The sequence below is a fragment of the Bufo bufo genome, chromosome 2 (genome assembly GCF_905171765.1).
Source record: "Bufo bufo chromosome 2, aBufBuf1.1, whole genome shotgun sequence".
NCBI classification, from domain to species: domain Eukaryota; kingdom Metazoa; phylum Chordata; class Amphibia; order Anura; family Bufonidae; genus Bufo; species Bufo bufo.
Window position 1 is genome coordinate 659,948,294 of NC_053390.1, and position 24,755 is coordinate 659,973,048.

The 24,755-nt window shown below is 42.0% G+C and overlaps 1 protein-coding gene across 1 annotated transcript in view; it reads right to left on the reverse strand.

The window, feature by feature from the left end:
* Positions 1–4,542: 4,542 nt before the first annotated feature.
* Positions 4,543–24,755, reverse strand: part of LOC120990054 (fibrinogen alpha chain-like) — a 31,602-nt gene continuing 11,389 nt past the window's right edge. Inside the window, exons 2-3 of the mRNA XM_040418566.1 lie at positions 21,657–21,802; positions 4,543–5,363 (exon numbers count right to left, since the gene is read on the reverse strand). Of these exons, the coding sequence (XP_040274500.1) occupies positions 5,082–5,363; positions 21,657–21,802 (428 nt within the window). The 3' untranslated portion in view covers positions 4,543–5,081. The remainder of the gene's footprint in view (positions 5,364–21,656; positions 21,803–24,755) is intronic.

The following is a 24,755-nucleotide window of genomic DNA, read 5'->3' on the forward strand; positions in this document are numbered from 1 at the left end:
GCTCACACAGCTCCATACACATAAAAAGTAAAAAAAGTTATAGGGTTCAGAATATGGTGATGCAAAGAAAAAAAAACTATACATATGGGGTATAGTTGTAATCATACTGACCCAGAGAATGAAAGTAACACGTCGATTTTACCGCATAGGAAATGCTATAAAAACAAAACCCATAAAACTGTGGCGGAATTGTGTTTTTTTTATAATTCCACCCCATCTGGAATTTTTTTTTCCTGCTACTCACTACATTGGATGCAACCATGAATAGTGCCATTCGAAAGAACAACTTGTCCTGCAAAAAACAAGCCCTCATTCCATGTGAAAGGAAAAATAAAAAAGTTATGACTTTGGGGAGGTTGGGATTAAAAAACTAAAATTAAAAAATGGAAAATGCAGTTAATTCTTATGCTAATTAGCAGTTAAGAGCTACAAGGGTGGGACCAATCCATTCTGTGTACCCTCGCTCTTCCTGCTTCCTCTGCCAGCTCCACCCTCTCCTTCTTGATTCACAGGGCTAGAATCATGCATGGTCATCTCGCCTGGATTTACATATGTTCATTTATATGACTTTAGCAATCAATTTCTAGCCAGTTATTATTCTACAGGAAAATTGTGCGATAAAACATGGAATTTTATCAAAGCACTTACGAAATCATAATTCTGTACATTAGGAAGCATACAAAAGATCTGTGCAATGCCAGAAGATGGCATCTAGATGAAAGACTCAAGAGCAGCCAAATTGGTGGGGATGATTTTTATTGATGATCCAGTAAAGGGAAACTTGGCATCTGGGATCTTTACCTCCAATCCTCCACTCACAGTGCAATGCCAGGTCTGTGCTCAAAATGTTCCTCATAGCCATGGCCTGGAAACATACCTGTCAAATATCTGAGAAAATAAACAGGATATGCATTGACAACAGTATACCCGTTTTTTTTGTTTTTTTATTGCTTGGTGGATAATAATGAGACCTTTCCATCTGGAGTAGTGGAAGGGTTCATAGTCACAGCCAAGTTTATTTCGCTGAGTGTTCCCTCTTCTTCTCTATCAGTGTTGTGTCTGAATCCTGCACAATAAAATGAGGGAAGCTGTTTTCCATTTGGGAATTCTTTTATTACTTCATTACTCAATATACATGACCATAAAGCTGAATCCTTTTTTTAAGCTCATGGAAGAGACTAAAGCGAAGCACTGAAGGAACACAAGGAAACCTTTCAGGTCTGAGATGAGTGAGATATACTAGGCAAGGTTGGAGGATATGTGCTGGGCACTGTGTGGGGGCCATAGTGTAAGCAATAGGCATTTTGCTGGCACAAGGAAGTGCATGGCTGAAACTGTTGATGGGAATAAAGTCTTCTGTTGTAAACTTAACTGGCCACTATCCAGCAATCAGTTTCTTCACCCAGCAGCTACCACTTTGGTCCGTTCTACAGTTTTCAAGGAGATTAGGAGCAGGTGGCTGTTCCAGGGAAGATAGTTCCTTTAAGTTTTCTCTTCTGACCAGTCAAGCTCTGGCTGGCTGGCCAATCAGAGACTTGAGATGTTGAGCCATTTAGTGCTCTACAGGTGTAGGCAGGGGATTAAAACCAGGCACTGACACTAGACCAGTGTCTGTTACTGCATATTGTGTCCCGGACTTCAGCCTAACTCTACCCTCTGTGTACCGACCTTGGCTTGTTAAACTGATTAATCTTTCATTTAATAATTTGGCTATATCTGTACTCGAGCTATAGACTTTGGCTTGTTCTACTGAATAACCCCCAGATTAACCTGGTTTGGCTATATCTGCAACCCCCTGTCTTGTTCTGCTGCCGTTCCAGGGGAGATGATTCCTTTAACCCTTTTTATCCCTGGCCAGTTTTCACCATGCTGCCCAGGCCATTTTTTGCAAATCTGACATGTGTCACTTTATGTGGTAATAACTTTAAAACACTTATCCAAGCCATTCTGAGATTGTTTTCTTGTGATACATTGCAGTTCAGTGGTAAATTTGAGTTGCTATATTTCAACTTTATTTATGGAAGAATCCAAAATTTACAAAAAATTTAGAAAAATTCACAATTTTCAAAAGTTCAATTTCTCTGCTTGTAAAATAGATAGTGATACCTTATAAAATATGTATTACTTAACATTCCCCATATGTCTACTTTTTGTTAGCATTATTCTGAAAATGAAGATGTTAGAAGGCTTAGAATTTTAGAAGCAATTCTTAAAATTGTTAAGATATTTTTTTAAGAAAATTTCCAAAATCCACTTTTTAAGGACCAGTTCAGTTATGAAGTCACTTTGTGGGGCTTACATAGTAGAAACCACCCATAAATGGCCCCATTTTAGAAACTATACCCCACAAGTTATTCAAAACTGCTTTTTACAAACTTTGTTAACCCTTTAGGTCTTCACTTTTTTGGCAGATTTTCCATTTAAATCCATTTTTTTTCTGTAACACATCAAGGGTATACAGCCAAACAAAACTCAATATCCATTACCCTGATTCTGCACTTTACAGAAACACCCCACATGTGGTCTTTAACTGCTTTATGGACACACGGCAGGGAGCAGAAGGAAAGGAGCACCGTATGGTTTTTGGAGGGCAGATTTTGCTGGACTAGTTTTTAGACACCATGTCCCATTTTTAGCCTCCTTGATGCACCCTACAGTAGAAACTCCCAAGAAGTGACCCCATTTTGGAAACTACGAGATAAGGTGACTTTTTAATACTATTTTGGGGTAATATGGTTTTTGATCGCTCTATATTACACTTTTTGTGGTGCCCCCAGAGGAAGGTGTGCCAAAATGCGCGTTGGGGTGTGCGGTTCTCCTGAGGTGAAGACTGATTATGGGTAAGGTAGCACGTGATGCTTGTCCCTATTTACTATTTTTGCAACCCAAGTATCATTGTCTACATTAATTGCTGTTATCTACTATTATAGCCCTGCGATTGCTAGTTACTGTTATGTTGGGGGGGGGGGGGGGGGTGAATAACCATTTTGTGATACATTTTGGTTCAGATGTTTTTCTGTGATAGTCCCCATGTATATCTTATATTATCTATTATTATAGCCCTTTGACTGTCCTAACATTCAGTCACTCAGGCTACATGTGCCATACATTGTTTGTCACTAACCCTCAGGAAAACTGCATCTTTTTTGCTGTAGTTCATTTGATTGTAGTTCAATAAATGCATATTTATTTATTTGAGCTTCGGTGGCTCAGTTTTTTGTGTAGGTCCTTTTTAGTTATAAGTGAGTCGGCTCTGTATTGGTGTGTTACTATAAACCTGTAACAATTTTTCTAATGCTATACAATTAGTATAGGTAAAGATTCTCACTTTCAAGATGATATTGCCAAAAGATCTACTCATAACAGAAATCACTCCTACCAAATACTGATGTACATTACAATACATGGTTCTTGTTAAAGTTTGGATAATTTACTGTATAGAGACAAATTTATTTTCAATAATTTTATTTTTGAATAAAAAAAAACTTAGTAAACACCATGTAGTCACTGCTGCATTAATGGGCATTGTTCTTTGCACAAATGATGCATAAATCAATAGTACAAGCAAATGAAACTCTCTTCCATTTCAGATTTCACCTTTGAGGAATCACAGCTTTTCTGCTGCAAAAAATATGGCCCGTATGGCTGTACTCTAAGGCTGGGTTCACACGGGCGTTGCGGGTGACGTGCGGGAAAAGATGCGGGTGCGTTGCGGGAAAATGCACGATTTTTCCCCGCGAGTGCATAGCGTTTTAATGCGTTTTGCACACACGTGAGAAAAATCAGCATGTTTGGTACCCAGACCCGAACCCGGACTTCTTCACAGAAGTTCGGGTCTGGGTTAGGTGTGCTGTAGATTTTATTATTTTCCCTTAAAACATGGTTATAAGGGAAAATAATAGCATTCTTAATACAGAATGCTTAGTAAAATGTCCATTGAGGGGTTTAAAATAATAAACAAATTTAACTCACCCCATCCACTTGGTCACATAGCGGATCTCCTCTTCTTTCTTCTTTCTTCAGGACCTGGCAAAAGGACCTTTGATGACGTCACTGCGGTCATCACATGATCCATCACATGGTCCATCACCATGGTGATGGACTATGTGATGGTTAATGTGATGAGCGCAGTGACGTCACCAAAGGTCGTTTTCCTCCCAGGTCATCAAGAAGAAGAAAGAAGAGAAACCGGGCTGCGCGAACAAGTGAAGGAGGTGAGTTTAATTTTATTTATTTTTTTAACCCCTCCATCCCTATTTTACTAAGCATTTTGTATTAAGAATGCTATTATTTTCCCTTATAACCATGTTTTAAGGGAAAATAATAAAGATCGGGACCCCATCCCGATCGTCACCTAGCAACCATGCATGAAAATCGCACCGCATCCGCACTTGCTTGCGGATGCCTGCGATTTTCACGCAGCCTCATTCACTTCTATGGACCCTGCGTTGCGTGAAAAAAGCAGAATATAGAACATGCTGTGATTTTCACGCAACGCACAAGTGATGCGTGAAAATCACCGCTCATGTGCACAGCCCCATAGAAACGAATGGGTTCGGATTCAGTGCGGGTGCAATGCGTTCACTCATGCATTTCACCCACGCGGAAAACTCGCCCTTTTGAAAGAGGCCTAAGAGATCAGGTTGTAGCTGCTGGCAGTAGAAGTCTATAAAGAGGTAGAGGATTTTGTAGTGGGAGGGAGACTCATAGAGAAACTGCTGGATAATAAGTGTTTTACTGTTTTACCCCTGTGCTGGATTCACAGCTACACTTATCAGTACAAATGTATAACAACCTTGATTCTTCTGTTGCTTCTGAGGATGTGCTACAAAAGGATATGGGATCAGGATCTTCTCTATATCTGCTGTGTATGGGAGACATCATATCAGCTAGTGTCCTCCCACTAACTGAGGGAAAACCATAAATTAGAGGTGGAGCCTGCAGAAGGGCAAACCATTGTTAAATGCAGAATACAAGTTATATAATGGCCAGAAATAATGTTATTCTGTATCTATTCACATGACAGCTTGTTCTGTGAAGGCATCTGAAATGACAGGTATGCTTTAAAGGCGTGGATTTGATCATATATCCTCTAATTTTAGCCTATATTGATCTATACTGTCAAACATCTCCAACTGTTTCAGATCCATTAGAGGCCATAGTTCTTTGAAGCTGGCACCAATCTTTTGTTCATGTAAGTTAACAAAGCTTATGTTATGCATAGTTTTGGTTTCATATTTTTGATAATTTCTTATCATGTCCAAATCTTTCTTCCAGGATCCATAATTTTCAAGGTTGGTCATGAAAAGCTGGATATTTTGACATGATCCTTTGCAGGTGCGAATCTTGATATCAGTATCCACCTGAAGAAGAGGGAAAATATTAAAACAGACTAAAATACAAAATTAAGAAGCATTTTTACCAAATGATCATGTGATCATCTACTCTAGACTCTAATATTTAGCACATTACTGCTTGTTTAGTGTCAAAGTGCTTCTTAAAGGGGTTGTAATGGGTTAGAAAAACATGGTTGCTTTCTTCCAAAAACAGTGCCATACCTGTCCATGGGTTGTGTCTGGTATTACAGAGCAGAACCACTTAGCAAAATTAATTGGTGCTAAGCTACAATACCACACACATCCCAATGACAGGTTTGGCTTTGTTTATGAACAAAGCACCTCTTTAGTAGCCGTATATGTTTCCACAGGTAGCGACAAACATGAAAAGCACTATTTTATGGTGCCCAGAGAGGTTGCCACAATTTCCTCTGTACATAAAATAATTGGTAAGAAAGCTCTACTACTTGTGACAAAACTATTGGAATGTGTCACAATTTTTTTTCTACCAGTTAAAACCAGATAGCAAAACATAATATATCTAATCAGTTTTTATTTTCTGATTGTAGATTTGTTTATTCTGTTTCCTGAACATGATTATAGGGGCGGCCATCTTCCCTGAGTTGTTCTTAACAGCATTTAGAAAGCATTAAGAAAATTGCTTTATGGCAGCCCCATGGGCCACAAACACAATGATCAGGAGGGGACCCTGTTGACTTACATGGTAAAGTTTTCTAGGCATGCTCTGTGACCTGTGGGGAGTTTAGTGTACAAGGAAAGAATAGTTAGCCACCTCCCGTCCGCCCATAGACTAAAAACGTCCAGGAGGTGGTTCTATATCTCTGAATGGACGTTCCTGAACGTCCATTCAGAGACTGCAGCTGCATGCTAATCATGCAGCTGCAGATCGGGTTGCCCGCTGTGACAGCAGGGCAACCCTTAGAGAAGGCAGGGATAGTGCCCAGGTGTCTCTGCCTTCTAGATCGCTGTATACACAGCCCTCACCGAGCGCTGTGTATACAGATCAGGAAGCGCTATGCGCTTCCTGTTCCGGCCCGGCGGTGTCACTACCAGAGCTTTGGGACGTTCTCACAGCTCTGTTTCTCCACCCCTGTGATGTCACTACTAGAGCTGGGAGGCGTTCTCACTACTCTGTTTACTTCTGGTTTCTTTCACCACAGCTGTCCTTCATGTGTTTGATTTCCCTCCCTTTATATCACCCCTCCTCCTATGATAGGATGTGGATTATAGTTCTCACTTCAGTTGTGGCTCTTGCTTTGGTTTCTTCACTTGTAGCTATCAGTCCATTGGACCTGTGTTCTGCTGCAGCTAGCACTCCGGATTTTGCCAGCCTGTCCTTGGATCCGTCTTCTCTGCGGCTACAACACCTTCAGCTAAGTCTGCAGACATTGTTGTATTCCTGTTTGTTTTCTGACTGGATCTGAGGTGGCCACGGTTCCCTCCATATACTGAGTAGGGCACTGGTGGCCGTGCCCCTTCCACTATTGTAGGGGTTACAGTGGTCATTAGTCTTAGGCACGTGGGCATGCCTCGTTCCACCTTTTGGATCCGGGCATGTGCTTTAGCAGAATAGGGAAAGCGTTGAGGGTCGGACAGGGGTCACCCTTTATCCTCCCTAGTTCTGGGTCCAGTCAGTTGCTCTGTACTGTGAATTACTATCGTTGCTCACATACACTCGTGACATTATAATCCACCAAAACCGTCCTTTTTTGACATGGATCCGCTTTCTGACCTGGTTGACCGCATGCAGGGTCTTTCTTTGGAAGTAGCGGATCTCCGTCAATCTATGACCCAGCTTCAAGCATTGGGCCCTGCTCCGGCTCATGGAGTCTGTTGCGAGCCAAAAGTCTCACTTCCGGAGACGTTCTCCGGGGGCAGTGAGAATTTTGTTCGTTTCAGAGAGGCATGCAAACTCCATTTTTGCTTGTGTCCTCACTCTTCTGGTAATCAAGAGCAGAGGGTGAGGATTGTCATCTCCCTGCTCAGGGGTAATGCTCAGACTTGGGCTTTTTCGCTGCCATCAGGGGATCCCTCCCTTCGATCCGTGGAGGGATTTTTTGTGGCCCTGGGGCAGATTTATGATGACCCGGATCGTGTTGCTCTGGCCGAATCTAACCTACGTGTTTTATGCCAGAACAAACGGTCTGCGGAGCTTTATTGTTCTGAATTTCGGAGATGGGCAGCTGATTCGGGTTGGAATGATGCTGCACTCCGGAGTCAGTTCTGTCATGGTCTCTCGGAGAGATTAAAAGATGCGTTTGCTTTCCATGAGAGACCAACGTCCTTAGAGTCTGCCATGTCATTGGCGGTACGCCTTGACAGGCGTCTAAGAGAAAGAAACGAGACCTCTCTGTCCAGCCATTGTCAGTCTAGGGGCAGTGGTGCGGACTCATTCAGTGTGCAGGAGCCTCATCCTGTCTCGCTCCCCTCTGAGGAGGAGCCCATGCAGCTAGCTCGACTTGCCCCTGATAAAAGAGGATTTAGTCCTCAGAGTATGGTCTGTTTTTGTTGTGGGGGCATAGGTCATTTGGCTAATGTTTGTCTGTCTAGGAGATTCTTGAACCGTACTAAGAGCGATAATAAGAGAAAAATCTCAAAAGGTAAATCATCAAGTTCTGCTTCATCTGCTACTTTGGGCAAAGTTGATGTAGGATTTGATGCTTTTCCTCTGACCTGCAGTTCCCGTTTTCTCCTGTCTGCCAGGGTGGCGCTAGAGAGCAAAGTCATTTCTTGTGAGATTTTTGTCGATAGTGGAGCGGCCGTCAATCTTATTGACACTCAATTTGTAGCCATGCATGGTTTTCAGGTTTGCACATTAGATAAAGATATACCTGTTTTTGCTATTGACTCTGCTCCACTCTCACAGAGATCTCTGAAGGGCATTGTTCACAATATCCGGCTAGCTGTAGGTGACACTCATGTGGAGGATATATCTTGTTTTGTCCTTAACGGATTGCCGTCTCCTCTAGTTTTGGGGTTACCCTGGCTCACTAGACATAACCCCACTATTGATTGGCAAGGAAGGCAAATAAATGAGTGGAGTGATTTTTGTAGAGAGAATTGTCTCACAGCGACTTTTGCAGAGGTGTCTACTAAAACGGTGCCATCATTTCTCTCTGATTTCTCGGACGTGTTTTCCGAGAGCGGTGTTCAGGAGCTACCTCCTCACCGGGAGTTTGACTGTCCCATTAACCTCATTCCCGGCGCCAAGCTGCCAAAAGCACGCCTCTACAATCTCTCACAACCGGAAAGAATCGCAATGCGAACTTACATCTCCGAGAGTCTCGAAAAGGGGCATATTCGTCCCTCAAAGTCACCTGTGGCCGCGGGTTTTTTTTTTGTTAAAAAGAAAGATGGCTCTCTGAGACCTTGCCTAGATTTTAGGGAGCTGAACCGTATCGCGATTCGCGATCCCTATCCCCTTCCTCTGATCCCGGACCTCTTCAATCAAATTGTTGGGGCCAAGGTGTTTTCCAAATTGGATTTGAGAGGCGCGTACAACCTGGTCAGGGTCAGAGAGGGGGATGAATGGAAAACGGCCTTTAATACCCCTGACGGGCATTTCGAGAATCTCGTTATGCCTTTCGGCCTGATGAATGCTCCGGCCGTCTTTCAGCATTTTGTTAATAGTATTTTCTATCATTTAATGGGGAAATTCGTATTGGTATATCTTGATGATATTTTGATTTTTTCCCCTGATGTTCAGACCCATCAGGATCATCTTTTTCAGGTTCTGCAGATTCTGCGGGAAAATAAATTGTACGCCAAGCTGGAGAAGTGTCTTTTTATGGTATCTGAGATTCAATTTCTGGGTTTTCTCCTCTCTGCTTCTGGTTTTCGCATGGATCCCGAGAAGGTCCGTGCTGTACTTGAGTGGGAGCTTCCTGAGAATCAGAAGGCATTGATGCGCTTTCTGGGTTTTGCGAACTATTACAGAAAGTTCATTTTGAATTATTCCTCTGTTGTCAAACCCCTCACTGACATGACAAAGAAGGGGGCGGATTTTTCCTCTTGGTCGGAGGAGGCGCTTGCAGCCTTTTCTAAGATTAAAGAGAATTTTGCGTCTGCTCCCGTCTTGGTGCATCCCGATGTTTCCTTACCTTTTATTGTTGAGGTGGATGCTTCCGAGGTGGGTGTGGGTGCGGTTTTGTCCCAGGGCCCTTCCCCTGCCAAGTGGCGACCCTGTGCCTTTTTCTCTAAAAAACTCTCCCCGGCAGAGAGAAACTATGATGTGGGAGATAGGGAGTTGTTGGCCATCAAGTTGGCTTTCGAGGAATGGCGCCATTGGTTGGAGGGGGCCAGGCACCCTATCACCGTTTTTACCGACCATAAGAATCTGGCATACTTGGAGTCGGCCAGGCGTATGAATCCGAGACAGGCCAGATGGTCTCTGTTCTTCTCCAGATTCAATTTTGTTGTTACATTCCGCCCTGGGATAAAAAATGTGAAGGCTGATGCTCTCTCTCGCTGTTTTCCGGGAGGAGGAAACTCCGAGGACCCGGGTCCCATTTTGGCGGAGGGGGTAGTTGTTTCTGCTCTATATTCCGATTTGGAGGCCGAGGTCCAGGCTGCCCAGACTGAGACACCTGCCCGTTGTCCTTCTGGGAAGTTGTTCGTGCCTCCTGAGCTACATCACAAACTCTTCAAGGAGCATCATGATACGGTTCTTGCTGGTCACCCCGGGAGTAGAGCCACGGTGGATCTCATTGCTCGGAGATTTTGGTGGCCGGCTCTTCGTAAGTCGGTGGAGGGTTTTGTGGCTGCTTGTGAGACGTGCGCTCGCGCTAAGGTCCCTCGTTCACGGCCTTCAGGTTCCCTTCTCCCGTTACCCATTCCTTCCCGTCCTTGGACACACCTGTCCATGGACTTTATCACGGATCTTCCTCGTTCCTCGGGGAAGTCGGTGATCCTGGTGGTGGTGGACCGTTTTAGCAAGATGGCTCATTTCGTACCTTTCCCTGGTTTACCCAATGCTAAAACGTTGGCGCAAGCTTTTGTCGACCATATTGTTAAATTGCACGGCATTCCCTCTGATATTGTTTCCGATAGAGGCACGCAGTTTGTGTCCAGGTTCTGGAAGGCTTTCTGTTCTCGCCTGGGGGTTCGGCTGTCCTTCTCTTCTGCTTTTCATCCGCAGTCGAATGGTCAGACTGAGCGCCTCAATCAGAATCTGGAGACATATTTGCGCTGTTTTGTTTCAGAGAACCAGGAGGATTGGTGTTCATTTCTCCCTCTTGCTGAGTTTGCTCTGAACAACCGTCGTCAGGAATCTTCTGATAAGTCACCATTCTTTGGTGCATATGGGTTCCATCCGCAGTTTGGTACATTCTCGGGAGGGGCTCTTTCTGGTTTACCTGAGGAGGAGAGATTTTCCTCGTCTTTGTCTACCATTTGGCAAAAGATTCAGAGTAATCTTAAAAAGATGAGTGAGAGGTATAAGCGTGTGGCTGATAAGAGACGTGTGCCTGGTCCGGACCTGAATGTGGGTGATCTGGTGTGGTTGTCTACTAGAAACATTAAGTTGAAGGTTCCCTCCTGGAAATTGGGTCCCAAGTTTATTGGGCCTTATAAAATCTTGTCAGTCATCAATCCTGTTGCCTTCCGTCTTGATCTTCCACGGGTTTGGAAGATACATAATGTATTTCACAGATCTCTCTTAAAACCATATGTCCAGCCCACGGTACCCTCCTCTTTGCCTCCTCCTCCGATTTTGGTTGATGGCAATCTGGAGTTTGAGGTTTCCAGAATTGTGGACTCTCGCATGGTCCGCAGTTCTCTTCAGTACCTCGTTCATTGGAAGGGTTATGGTCCTGAGGAGAGGATGTGGGTTCCGGTGTCGGACATTAAAGCCACTCGCCTCATCAGGGCATCTCATAGGGCTCATCCTGAGAAGGTGGGTCCTGGGTGTCCGGAGTCCACCCGTAGAGGGGGGGGGTACTGTCACTACCAGAGCTTTGGGACGTTCTCACAGCTCTGTTTCTCCACCCCTGTGATGATGTCACTACTAGAGCTGGGAGGCGTTCTCACTACTCTGTTTACTTCTGGTTTCTTTCACCACAGCTGTCCTTCATGTGTTTGATTTCCCTCCCTTTATATCACCCCTCCTCCTATGATAGGATGTGGATTATAGTTCTCACTTCAGTTGTGGCTCTTGCTTTGGTTTCTTCACTTGTAGCTATCAGTCCACTGGACCTGTGTTCTGCTGCAGCTAGCACTCCGGATTTTGCCAGCCTGTCCTTGGATCCGTCTTCTCTGCGGCTACAACACCTTCAGCTAAGTCTGCAGACATTGTTGTATTCCTGTTTGTTTTCTGACTGGATCTGAGGTGGCCACGGTTCCCTCCATATACTGAGTAGGGCACTGGTGGCCGTGCCCCTTCCACTATTGTAGGGGTTACAGTGGTCATTAGTCTTAGGCACGTGGGCATGCCTCGTTCCACCTTTTGGATCCGGGCATGTGCTTTAGCAGAATAGGGAAAGCGTTGAGGGTCGGACAGGGGTCACCCTTTATCCTCCCTAGTTCTGGGTCCAGTCAGTTGCTCTGTACTGTGAATTACTATCGTTGCTCACATACACTCGTGACAGGCGGTCATGTGATCGACGGGGCCGGGAGAGTGCAAGAGCTGTGAGGTCTTTCAGAGATCTCGATCAGCCCTGCATGGAGGCTGTACAGCGCTGTATTGCGCTGTACAGCCTCTCTGGGGGGTGTACTTCTCCTGTAACTGGGGCTACTATGTCAGCCCCAGTTACAGGAGAAATCAACAGTGAAGAAAAAAAATTAAAAAAAGTGAAGTTAAATGTCCCCCAGAGATCTTTTTTTTTACCTTATGGGGGACGAAAAGTGTAAAATAAAAAATAAAAAATAAAGTGTTAAAAAAAAAAAGTTTCACATGTAAAAAAAAAAAATTCCCCAAGTAAGGAATTAAATATTTTTTTTTAAAAAATAGAAAAAAATAAATAAAATAGACATATTTGGTATTTCCGCATCCGTGTCGGTCGGCTCTATAAATATATCACATGATAGACCCAGTCCGATAAACACCATAAAAAAATAAATAAAAACTGTGTCGAAAAAAGCTATTTTTGTCACCTTAAATCACAAAAAGTGCAACACCAAGTGATCAAAAAGGCGTATGTCCCACAAAATGGTACCAATAAAACCGTCACCTCATTCCACAAAAAATGAGCCCCTACATAAGAAAATCGCTCAAAAATTTAAAAAAAAACTATAGCTCTCAGAACATGGAGATACTAAAACATCTTTTTTTTTTGTTTAAAAAATGCTATTATTGTGTTAAAGTGAAATAAAAAAAAAAGTATACATATTAGGTATCGACACGTCCGTAACGATCTGCTCTATAAAAATGTCACTTGACCGAACCCCTCAGGTGAACGCTGTAAAAATAAATAAATAAAAACTGTGCTAAAACAGCCAATTTTTTGGTCATCTTGCCCCATAAAGTGTTATAATGAATGATCAAAAAATTATATGTACGCAAAAATAGTACCAATAAAACTGGCAGCTTATCCCCTAGTTTCCAAAATGGGGTCACTTCTTGGGAGTTTCTACTGTAAGGGTGCATCAAGGGGGCTTCAAATGGGACATGGCATCTAAAAACCATGTGCCGCTCCTTTTCTTCTGCGCCCTGCCGTGTGCCCATACAGCAGTTTATGACCACATGTGGGGTGTTTCTGTAAACCGCAGAATCTGGGTAATAAATATTGAGTTTTGTTTGGCTGTTTAACATTGATGTGTTAAATAAAAAATTGGATTAAAATGGAAAATCTGCCAAAAAAGTGAAATAAAAAAATTTGATCTCCATTTTCCATTTCACCTTAAGGACTTGGCCATTTTTTGCAAATCTGACCAGTGTCACTTTGACTTATCCAGGCCATTCTGAGATAGATTTTTCATCACATATTGTACTTCATGACACTGGTAAAATGAAGCAAAAAAAAAAAAAATTTTTGCATAAAAAAATACCTAATTTACCAAAAATTTTGAAGAATTTGCAAATTTCAAAGTTTCAGTTTCTCTACTTCTGTAATACATAGTAATACCCCCAAAAATTGTGATGACTTTACATTCCCCATATGTCTACCTCATGTTTGAATTATTTTGGGAATTATATTTTATTTTTTGGGGATGTTACAAGGCTTAGAAGTTTAGAAGCAAATCTTGAAATTTTTCAGAAATTTACCAAAAAAACTATTTTTAGGGACCACTACAGGTCTGAAGTCACTTTGCAAGGCTTACATAATAGAAACCGCCCAAAAATGACCCCATTCTATAAACTACACCCCTCAAGGTATTCAAAACTGATTTTACAAACTTCGTTAACACTTTAGGTGTTGCACAAGAGTTATTGGCAAATGGGGATGAAATTTGAGAATTTCATTTTTTTGCCTAATTTTCCATTTTAACCCATTTTTTCCACTAACAAACAAGACTGTATCTTTATTGCCCTGACTCTGCCGTTTACAGAAACACCCTAGATGTGGCCATAAACTACTGTACGGGCACACAGTAGGGCGTAGAGGGAAAGGTGCGCCGTATGGTTTTTGGAAGCCAGATTTTGCTGGACTAGTTTTTTTGAGACCATGTCCCATTTGAAGCCCCCCTGATGCACCCCTAGAGTAGAAACTCCATAAAAGTGACCCCATCTAAGAAACTACACCCCTCAAGGTATTCAAAACTGATTTTACAAACTTTGTTAACCCTTTAGGTGTTGCACAAGATTTAATGGAAAATAGAGATACAATTTCAAAATTTAACTTTTTTGGCAGATTTTCCATTTTAATATTTTTTTTCCAGTTACAAAGCAAGGGTTAACAGCCAAACAAAACTCATTATTTATGGCCCTGATTCTGTAGTTTACAGAAACACCCCATATGTGGTCATAAACTGCTGTATGGGCACACGGCAGGGCGCAGAAGGAAAGGAATGCCATACGGTTTTTGGAAGCCAGATTTTGCTGGACTGGTTTTTTTGACACCATGTCCCATTTGAAGCCCCCCTGATGCACCCCTAGAGTAGAAACTCCAAAAAAGTGTAAGTTTATTTATGTAAGTTTTACACAATGATTTCATTTTTAAAACAAAAAAAATGTTTTAGTGTCTCCATAGTCTGAGCCATAGTTTTTTCAGTTTTTGGGCGATTATCTTAAGTAGGATCTCATTTTTTGCGGTATGAGATGACTGTTTGATTGGCACTATTTTGGGGTGCATATGACTTTTTGATCGCTTGCTATTACACTTTTTGTGACGTAAGATGACAAAAAATTGCTTTTTTTTACACTGTTTTTATTTTTATTTTTTTCCGGTGGTCACCTGAGGGGTTAAGTCATGTAATATTTTTATAGAGCCGGTCGATACGGACACGGCGATACCTAATATGTATACTTTTTTTTTATTTATTTAAGTTTTACACAATGATTTCATTTTGAAACAAAAAAATACATGTTTTAGTGTTTCCATAGTCTAAGAGCCATAGTTTTTTCAGTTTTTGGGCGATTATCTTGGGTAGGGTATGATTTTTGCGGGATGAGATGACGGTTTGATTGGTACTATTTTGGCGTACATGCTACTTTTTTGATCACTTTTATTACCTTTTTTGGGAAGTAAGGTGGGCAAAATTTCAATTTCCTAATAGTTTTTATTTTTATGGCGTTCACCGTGCGGGCAAAGTAACATGACCGTTTTATAGATCAGGTCGTTACGGACGCGGCGATACCAAACATGTGTAGGGAATTTTATTTTTTTTCATTTTTAATCAGTGATAAATGTGTTTTTTGATTTTTACTTTTTTTTTTCACTTTTTTTTACTTTTTTTTGGACCCAGACCCACTTGGTTCTTGAAGATCCAGTGGGTCTGATGTCTGCATAATACAGTACAGTACACTATATAGTGTTTTGTACTGTATTTTACTTACACTTTGTCTGAACAGATCTATGCCTTTAGCACATCTGCACAGATGTCAGCCGTTTATACCAGAGTGTCAGCAATGTGCTGACACTCTGGTATAACCACTGGCCACCAACAAATTTTCAAGAGGAGGCGGGCGGGGGATCGCCGCACCGCCCGCCTCCCGCACCGCCCCCACCGCCCGCAACCCCCCCCTGCACCTCCCACCGGGATAAAATCATGCAGGGGTGCAAAATCGATATTTTAGGCACACTAAAGTTTCTGATCGCGGGGATCAGAAACTGCAGAAAGCGCAGCAAACCGCAGGTCTGAATTGACCTGTGGTTTGCGGCGATCGCTGAAACGGGAGGGGTCACATGACCCCCCTGGCATTGTGACAGGATGCCGGCTGAATGATTTCAGCCGGCATCCTGTTCGGATTAACCCCCGCAGCTCCGCAATCTCGATTTAAACTTAGGACATACCGGTACGCCCTGAGTCCTTAAGGATTCGGGAAATAGGGCGTACCGGTACGCCCTAAGTCCTTAAGGGGTTAATTCTTGTTGAACGCCTAAAGGGTTAAAATTTGTAAAGTTTGTAAAATCGGTTTTAAGTAACTTGAGGGGTGTAGTTTCTACAATGGGGTCATTTATGGGGGTATCCACTTTGTAGGCCCCACAAAGTGACTTCAGTTTTGAACTGGTCCTTAAAAAGTGGGTTTTGGCAATTTTAAGAATTGCTTCTAAACTTCTAAGCCTTCTAACGTCCTAAAAAAATAAAATGACATTTCCAAAATGATGCCAACATAAAGTAGACATATGGGGAATGTTAAGTAATAAATATTTTTTGAGGTATCACTTTCTGTTTTAAAAGCAGAGAAATTGAAATTTTTAAAATTGCTAATCTTTTAACATTTTGGGTAAATTTGGGATTTTTTCATAAATAAAGGTTTAATATATTGACTCAAATTTTTGACTAGCATGAAGTACAATGTGTCACGAGAAAACAATCTCTGAATGGCTTGAATAAGTAAAAGCGTTCCAAAGTTAATACCACATAAAGTGAGATATATCAGATTTGCAAAATTAGGCCTGGTCAGGAAGGGGGCAAATGGCCCAGATGTGAAGTGGTTAAGCTCTGACAATCACCTACTGTGAATGGTGGATCCTGTCTTATCTATACACAAAGGTGATGTATGCCATTCTAAACCTGCCTGTAATCATAAGCAGACACCTGCAGTAAAGTGATCTGTACAGACTAAGGGTCCATTCACACGTCCGTAATTTGGGTCCGCATTCGTTCCTCAATTTGCAGACCCATTCACTTTCAATGGGGCCAGAACAGATGCGAATCCGCATTTTTGGATCCGCATCCTTTTTTTCGGGATCCTCAATTCTGTTCCTGAAAAAAATAGAACATGTCCTATTCTTGTCCACAATTGCGGACCAGAAAAGGCATTTTCTATTATAGTGTCTCTGATGTGCGGTCCGCAAATTGCAGATCCGCAAAACACTTAAGGATGTGTGAATGGACCCTAAAGCCTCATGCAGACGTCCATGGAACACGGTCCGTGAGATACCGGACTGGCATTGCAGGAGCGCACGGCGTCATAGCAACCAATGTCGCTGTGCGCTCCTGCAATGCCAGTCCGGTATCTCACGGACCATGTTCCACGGACGTCTGCATGTCACGGCGGACGTGCACAGTATAACAGATAACACACCAACCAGGCTCTGGACGAGAGACAGGGGAAGGGTCACCTCCTAGTTTATCCCTGACCTCTTTCCCTGCACTGCTCAGCCCACAGACAGACCTTGAAGGTAGGTTTGCTGTGTCCTCCAGCCTGTACTGACAGAACCCTGAACTCCCTAAGATGGTGAAGTGGGGAGAAAGGAGCAGCCTGCTCGCACAGAACCTGGATGGGATAGATGACATAAACAACCAAACAAGAAATGACACTTATCTTCTGAGAGCAGGAACTGACAGCCAACCTTCCCTCCAAACTTCCCAGACCAAATGAACAGTAGAATCCGCTCAGAGCACTTAGCTGGAGACCATTTAAACTAATGACTCCACCCAGTGCACCTGATGCGAGGCGGATCCAGCACGGCATCAAAACAAAAACTAAACTCGTGCTGCAATCCTGGCTGACCTCCGCACATCGTCAGAGTGGGGCATGACACTGCATGAAGCTTAAAGAGGACCTTTCACTGATTATTACACTATGAACTAACTATACAGACATGTAGAGCGGCGCCCGGGGATCTCACTGCACTTACTATTATCCCTGGGCGCCGCTCCGTTCTCCCGCTATGCCCTCTGGTATCTTCGCTCACTAAGTTATAGTAGGCAGAGATTCCAGTCACTAAGTTATGGTAGGCGGAGTCTGCCCTTGTTCTGCTCTAGCGCTGGCCAATCGCAGCGCAGAGCTCACAGCCTGGGAGGTTATTTTCTCCCAGGCTGTGAGCTCTGCAATGCGATTGGCCAGCCCTACAGAAGAACAAGGGCAGACTCCGCCTACCATAACTTAGTGAACGGAGATACCAGAGGACATAGCAGGAGAACGGAGCGGCGCCCAGGGATAATAGTAAGTGCAGTGAGATCCCCGGGCGCCGCTCTACATGTCTGTATAGTTAGTTCATAGTGTAATAATCGGTGAAAGGTCCTCTTTAAGAAGTGGCTCCTATTATTAGGCTTAGTGGCCAGTAAGAAAACGGCAAAATTTCATGGGTTTTTGTCTAAATCTATACAGTGCCTTAAAAAGTATTCAAAATTTTTTCACGTTACACTCACAAACTTAAATGTATTTTATTGGGATTTTATGTGATAAACCAACACAAAGTATCGGGTAATTGTGAAGTAAAAAGAAAATGATATATGGTTTTCATAATTTATAATAAATAAACATCTGGATAGTGTGGTGTGCATTTGTATTCCGCCCCCCTGAGTCAATACTTAGGACCAGCTTTCGCTGCCATTACAGCTGCAAGTCTTTTGCTTCTTTAATTAGTGCTCTTCTTGCCTTGGCTGGCAGTTTAGGTGGACATCCATGTCTTGGTAGGTTTGCCGTTGTGCCATGCTCCTTCCATTTTTGGATGATGGATTGAACAGTGCTCCATGAGATGTTCAGAGCTTGGGATATTTTTATATAACCTAACCCTGATTTACACTTCTACACAACTTTAGCCGTGACCTGTCTGGTGTGTTCCTTGGTTTTCATGATGCTGTATGATTACTAATCTTCTCTAACAAACCTCTGAGGCCTTCACAAAACAGCTGTAGTGATACTGAGAATAAATTACACATTGGTGGACTACAGTTACTAATTAGGAGACTTCTGAAGGCAATTGGTCACACTGGATTTTATTATTATGTATTATCAGAGTACAGGAGGCTGAATACCAATGCACGCCACATTTTTGAGATTTGTATTTATTTAAAATTTAGAAAACCATGCATGATTATCTTTTCACTTCACACATACTTACTACTTTGTGTTGGTCTATCACATCCCAATAAAATACATTTAAGTATGTGGGTGTAATGTGAAAATGTGTATTGACATGAAAATGTGTATTGTAATGTGTATATTGACATGGAAAATTTAAAATAAAATCATCCAAAATTCTTTAAAAATGGGTTTGACATAAAAATGTGATTAAAATAATAGGTCATTCCCTTTAAGCACTACATTTTGTAAAGGGTTCTAGAAAATAGATAATGTATTTATTTTCCATTACCATATATTACTGGAAACCACCATCAGTTATGGAATGCCAAATATACTGTATGTGTAAAGTTATGTTCATACAGCAGCTCATGGGGCTGTGCATTCAAGGTTCTGTGTATTTTACTTTACTGCTATACATTCCAACTGGATTTATTGTCATCAGTATCTGAGAGCTCCCACATATTTTTACTCAGTTTAACAGTTTTAATCAATGACGGAATAAGTGGTCTATGCTACTGGGCATTAATGGTGATGTGCCTCTTGCAAACCACTAGATCTATGAAACCATTGGGTCAGTTTAGAAGTACAAATGTTTGTGTTTTTATTTGCTTGCATGTAAAGCTGTGACCAGACCTGTTACTGTATAACATGATCAAAGGTTTTTCCCATCACACACTGAATTACAGTGGAATCTGAACCACTGAACTATGATTAATGCAAGATCATGCCATAGATAGGCAGACACCATAGTCTTCAACAGATCTGGTCAGCCGCACAGTGTAAAACTGGAACAGTAATGGTTCATCTCCAAGTAGAGCAGCACTTGCTATGTACAATAGTTGCAGTGGCAGTAGTGGATTTAAGTGTTATCGACACCTCCCTGCTGCAGGGGCAAATATCTTTATGTACATTGCAGATTTCCAATGAACCATGGTAATATTCTGTGCTCTCATGAGCCTATCTCCACACTGTACATACTCCACATAGTAGGCCACAACCACTCTAATGGGATCTCAGGTCTTTTCAGGGCATACAGTCATGTGAAAAAATTAGGACACCCTTTGAAAGCATGTGGTTTTTTGTAACATTTTTAATAAATGGTTATTTCATCTCCGTTTCAACAATACAGAGAGATTAAAGTAATCCGACTAAACAAAGAAAACTGAAGAAAAGTCTTTTCAAGATCTTCTGTAAATGTCATTCTACAAAAATGCCTATTCTAACTGAGGAAAAAGATAGGACACCCTTGCCCCTAATAGCGAGTGTTACCTCCTTTGGCTGAAATAACTGCAGTGAGACGGTTCTTGTAGCCATCTACCAGTCTTCGACATCGGTCTGAGGAAATTTTACCCCACTCCTCAATGCAGAACTTTTTCAGCTGTGAGATGTTTGAGGGGTTTCTTGCACGTACAGCCCTTTTCAAGTCACCCCACAGCATCTCAATGGGATTCAAATCTGGACTTTGACTTGGCCATTCCAGGACTCTCCATTTCTTCTTTTTCAGCCAATCTTTGGTTGATTTACTAGTATGTTTTGGGTCATTGTCATGTTGCATGGTCCAGTTCCGCTTCAGCTTTAATTTTCTAACTGATGGTCTCACATGTTCTTCAAGCACCTTCTGATACACAGTAGAATTCATCGTGGATTCTATGATGGTGAGCTGACCAGGTCCTGCTGCAGCAAAGCAGCCCCAAACCATGACACTTCCACCTCCATGCTTCACAGTTGGTATGAGGTTCTTTTCTTGGAATGCTGTGTTTGGTTTACGCCAAACATGTCCTCTGCTGTTGTGTCCAAATAATTCAATTTTGGACTCATCTGTCCAAAGAACATTATTCCAGAAGTCCTGGTCTTTGTCAACTTTATCGCTGGCAAATGTCAGTCTGGCCTCGATGTTTCTCTTGGAAAGCAAAGGTTTCCTCCTTGCACACCTCCCATGCAAGTTAAACTTGTACAATCTCTTTCTGATTGTAGAGGCATGTACTTCTACATCAACAGTAGCCAGAGCCTGCTGTAGTTCTCGAGATGACACTTTAGGGTTTTTGGATACCTCTTTTAGCATCTTGCGGTCTGCTCTTGGGGTGAACTTGCTGGGGCGACCAGTCCTGGGCATGTTGGCAGTTGTTTTGAAAGCCCTCCACTTGTAGACTATCTTCCGGACAGTGGAATGGCTGATTTCAAAATCTTTGGAGATCTTTTTAAATCCCTTCCCAGACTCATAGGCTGCTACAATCTTTTTTCTGAAGTCCTCTGACAGCTCTTTTGCTCTCACCATGGTGCTCACTCTCACTTCAACAGTCAGGAGCACACCAAACTAAATGTCTGAGGTTTAAATAGGGCAAGCCTCATTCAACATGCAGAGTAACGATCTACTAATTATGTGCACCTGGTGTGATATACCTGTGTGAGATCTGAGCCAATTTAAGAGGGAATACATGTGAGGGTGTCCTATCTTTTTCCTCAGTTAGAATAGGCATTTTTGTAGAATGACATTTACAGAAGATCTTGAAAAGACTTTTCTTCAGTTTTCTTTGTTTAGTTGGATTACTTTAATCTCTCTGTATTGTTGAAACGGAGATGAAATAACCATTTATTAAAAATGTTACAAAAAACCACATGCTTTCAAAGGGTGTCCTAATTTTTTCACATGACTGTAGGTCTGCTGCATGGACTCCTTTTTGGTGTAGCCCATACACCGAACCCTAAATGGCAGGGACAATGTCATTTTATTATATTAGCACTGTCCAGTGGAGCATCCCTGGAAACCATGCCACATGTGCGTACTACTGCCGAGGCTGACATGAACATCTCCCATAAGCTTGGCAGACTGGGTCAGTCTTTTACCACTGTCAATGCTGAATTAATTGACCGACAATACATGTATGTGTTACTATGAAGGGAAAGGGACCATCATATACATTTATATAGCTGAAAAAAACACTTACCTCCAGTATCTTCATTATTACAAGTTGATCTTCAATCTCACTACTTAGGAGTTTAAGTTTAGATTTTTGTTCTTTCACCTTTATTTTAAGGTAAGTAAGTTTCTTACTTAACTCGTTTCCAACGTGAGCAAAGTTTTTCAATGTTTCTAATAAAAAAACATTTATTATGTTCAAAATCAGTGGAGAAACATAAAAAACTCCAAATAGTTCCTATTAGTGGGGCAGCAATATGACTGGCTGAACACAAAAGGACTTCTACAGCACCAGTGCATAGCTAACCTGATAGACAACATAGTAGCTATGGGACAACAGAAATTCTGGAATTTTTGGACAAGAAAAGTTCAGATTAAAATGTGAAATTCATCTGTATTACATAGATAAATCACTCAGCATATTACAATAATCATCTGCCTCATTACATAGTTAAAGCAGTTGTCTGAGTGTTTAATAAGGATTCTGAGGATAGGTCATCAGTATCTGACTTCTGGGTGCCTGACTCCCAGCACCTTTGCCGATCAGCTGTTTGAAGAGGCTTCGGGGTTCCAGTGAGCACCATGACCTCTTCCTAGACCAGTGACAACGCGTTCATTGATCATGTGGCCTATGTGTAGCTCAGTCCCATTCAAGTGAAAGGGGCTGAGATGCAATAGCAAGCACAACCACTATACAATGGACAGCGCTTTGCTTGGGAAACTGTAAGGAGGCCAAGGCGTTCACTGGTGACCCACTGATTACATACTGGTGACCTATCCTGAGGATACAAATGAATATAAACAGCAATCCAACGCCTTCAATAGTGTGAATACATTCCCAATATTCAAGCTACCTGGTGAAAATCCAGGGCGTAATGATTCACGCAGTGAAAGATCCTGTCTCTGGATCCCTATAGAATCAGCAATGTAGAAAGGTCTGCAGCACTCATCCATTTCAAGCAGTAGGTATTTTATTCAATAGTCAAGCAGCATACACAGTAATGTTGCGACTGTGAAGTCTTTTTCAACCAATGCTTTTACACAAAGCCTCGTAAACGAATTGGGCATTTTAAGGCCACACACCATGAACTGGACCATTTAGGGTAACTTGAGTAATTAGCAACTGAGATCCATGTTTACCACACTTATAATCATTTATTGGGCCATACAAGCAACTGTATATAAAACATTATGGAAAGAAGTGCTCATTGCAGGAACTAGATTTCATGTCCACAACAAGATACTGGAATGTTAGTGGTATGTTTGACTAGTAGAGGAAATATCACATATTGGGCCTAAAGGGATTAGACAGCATAGGGAGTATGAGTAAATGGTACACTTCATACTTGAGGAATGGGGGTAGGTGTTTCCAAGCTCTATTAGTCAAGTAACTTTAGGTCATGTTTTAAAAATTTCTAATTTCACTGATCTGATTAGTCGTCTATCAGTAAACCACAATGTAGGGGAAGTTATTCATAGTAATATACACTGCGTGCAGAATTATTAGGCAAATGAGTATTTTGACCACATCATCCTCTTTATGCATGTTGTCTTACTCCAAGCTGTATAGGCTCGAAAGCCTACTACCAATTAAGCATATTAGGTGATGTGCATCTCTGTAATGAGAAGGGGTGTGGTCTAATGACATCAACACCCTATATTAGGTGTGCATAATTTCCTTTGGCAAAATGGGTCAAAAGAAGGACTTGACAGGCTCAGAAAAGTCAAAAATAGTGAGATATCTTGCAGAGGGATGCAGCACTAAAATTGCAAAGCTTCTGAAGCGTGATCATCGAACAATCAAGCGTTTCATTCAAAATAGTCAACAGGGTCGCAAGAAGCGTGTGGAAAAACCAAGGCGCAAAATAACTGCCCATGAACTGAGAAAAGTCAAGCGTGCAGCTGCCAAGATGCCACTTGCCACCAGTTTGGCCATATTTCAGAGCTGCAACATCACTGGAGTGCCCAAAAGCACAAGGTGTGCAATACTCAGAGACATGGCCAAGGTAAGAAAGGCTGAAAGACGACCACCACTGAACAAAACACACAAGCTGAAACGTCAAGACTGGGCCAAGAAATATCTCAAGACTGATTTTTCTAAGGTTTTATGGACTGATGAAATGAGAGTGAGTCTTGATGGGCCAGATGGATGGGCCCGTGGCTGGATTGGTAAAGGGCAGAGAGCTCCAGTCCGACTCAGACGCCAGCAAGGTGGAGGTGGAGTACTGGTTTGGGCTGGTATCAACAAAGATGAGCTTGTGGGGCCTTTTCGGGTTGAGGATGGAGTCAAGCTCAACTCCCAGTCCTACTGCCAGTTTCTGGAAGACACCTTCTTTAAGCAGTGGTACAGGAAGAAGTCTGCATCCTTCAAGAAAAACATGATTTTCATGCAGGACAATGCTCCATCACACGCGTCCAAGTACTCCACAGCGTGGCTGGCAAGAAAGGGTATAAAAGAAGAAAATCTAATGACATGGCCTCCTTGTTCACCTGATCTGAACCCCATTGAGAACCTGTGGTCCATCATCAAATGTGAGATTTGCAAGGAGGGAAAACAGTACACCTCTCTGAACAGTGTCTGGGAGGCTGTGGTTGCTGCTGCACGCAATGTTGATGGTGAACAGATCAAAACACTGACAGAATCCATGGATGGCAGGCTTTTGAGTGTCCTTGCAAAGAAAGGTGGCTATATTGGTCACTGATTTGTTTTTGTTTTGTTTTTGAATGTCAGAAATGTATATTTGTGAATGTTGAGATGTTATATTGGTTTCACTGGTAAAAATAAATAATTGAAATGGGTATATATTTGTTTTTTGTTAAGTTGCCTAATAATTATGCACAGTAATAGTCACCTGCACACACAGATATCCCCCTAAAATAGCTAAAACTAAAAACAAACTAAAAACTACTTCCAAAAATATTCAGCTTTGATATTAATGAGCTTTTTGGGTTCATTGAGAACATGGTTGTTGTTCAATAATAAAAATAATCCTCAAAAATACAACTTGCCTAATAATTCTGCACTCCCTGTAGTAACATAGTTTGTAAGGCTGAAAAAAGATATCTGTCCATCCAGTTCAGCCTGTTATCCTGCAAGTTGATCCAGAGGAAGGCAAAAAAAACTGTG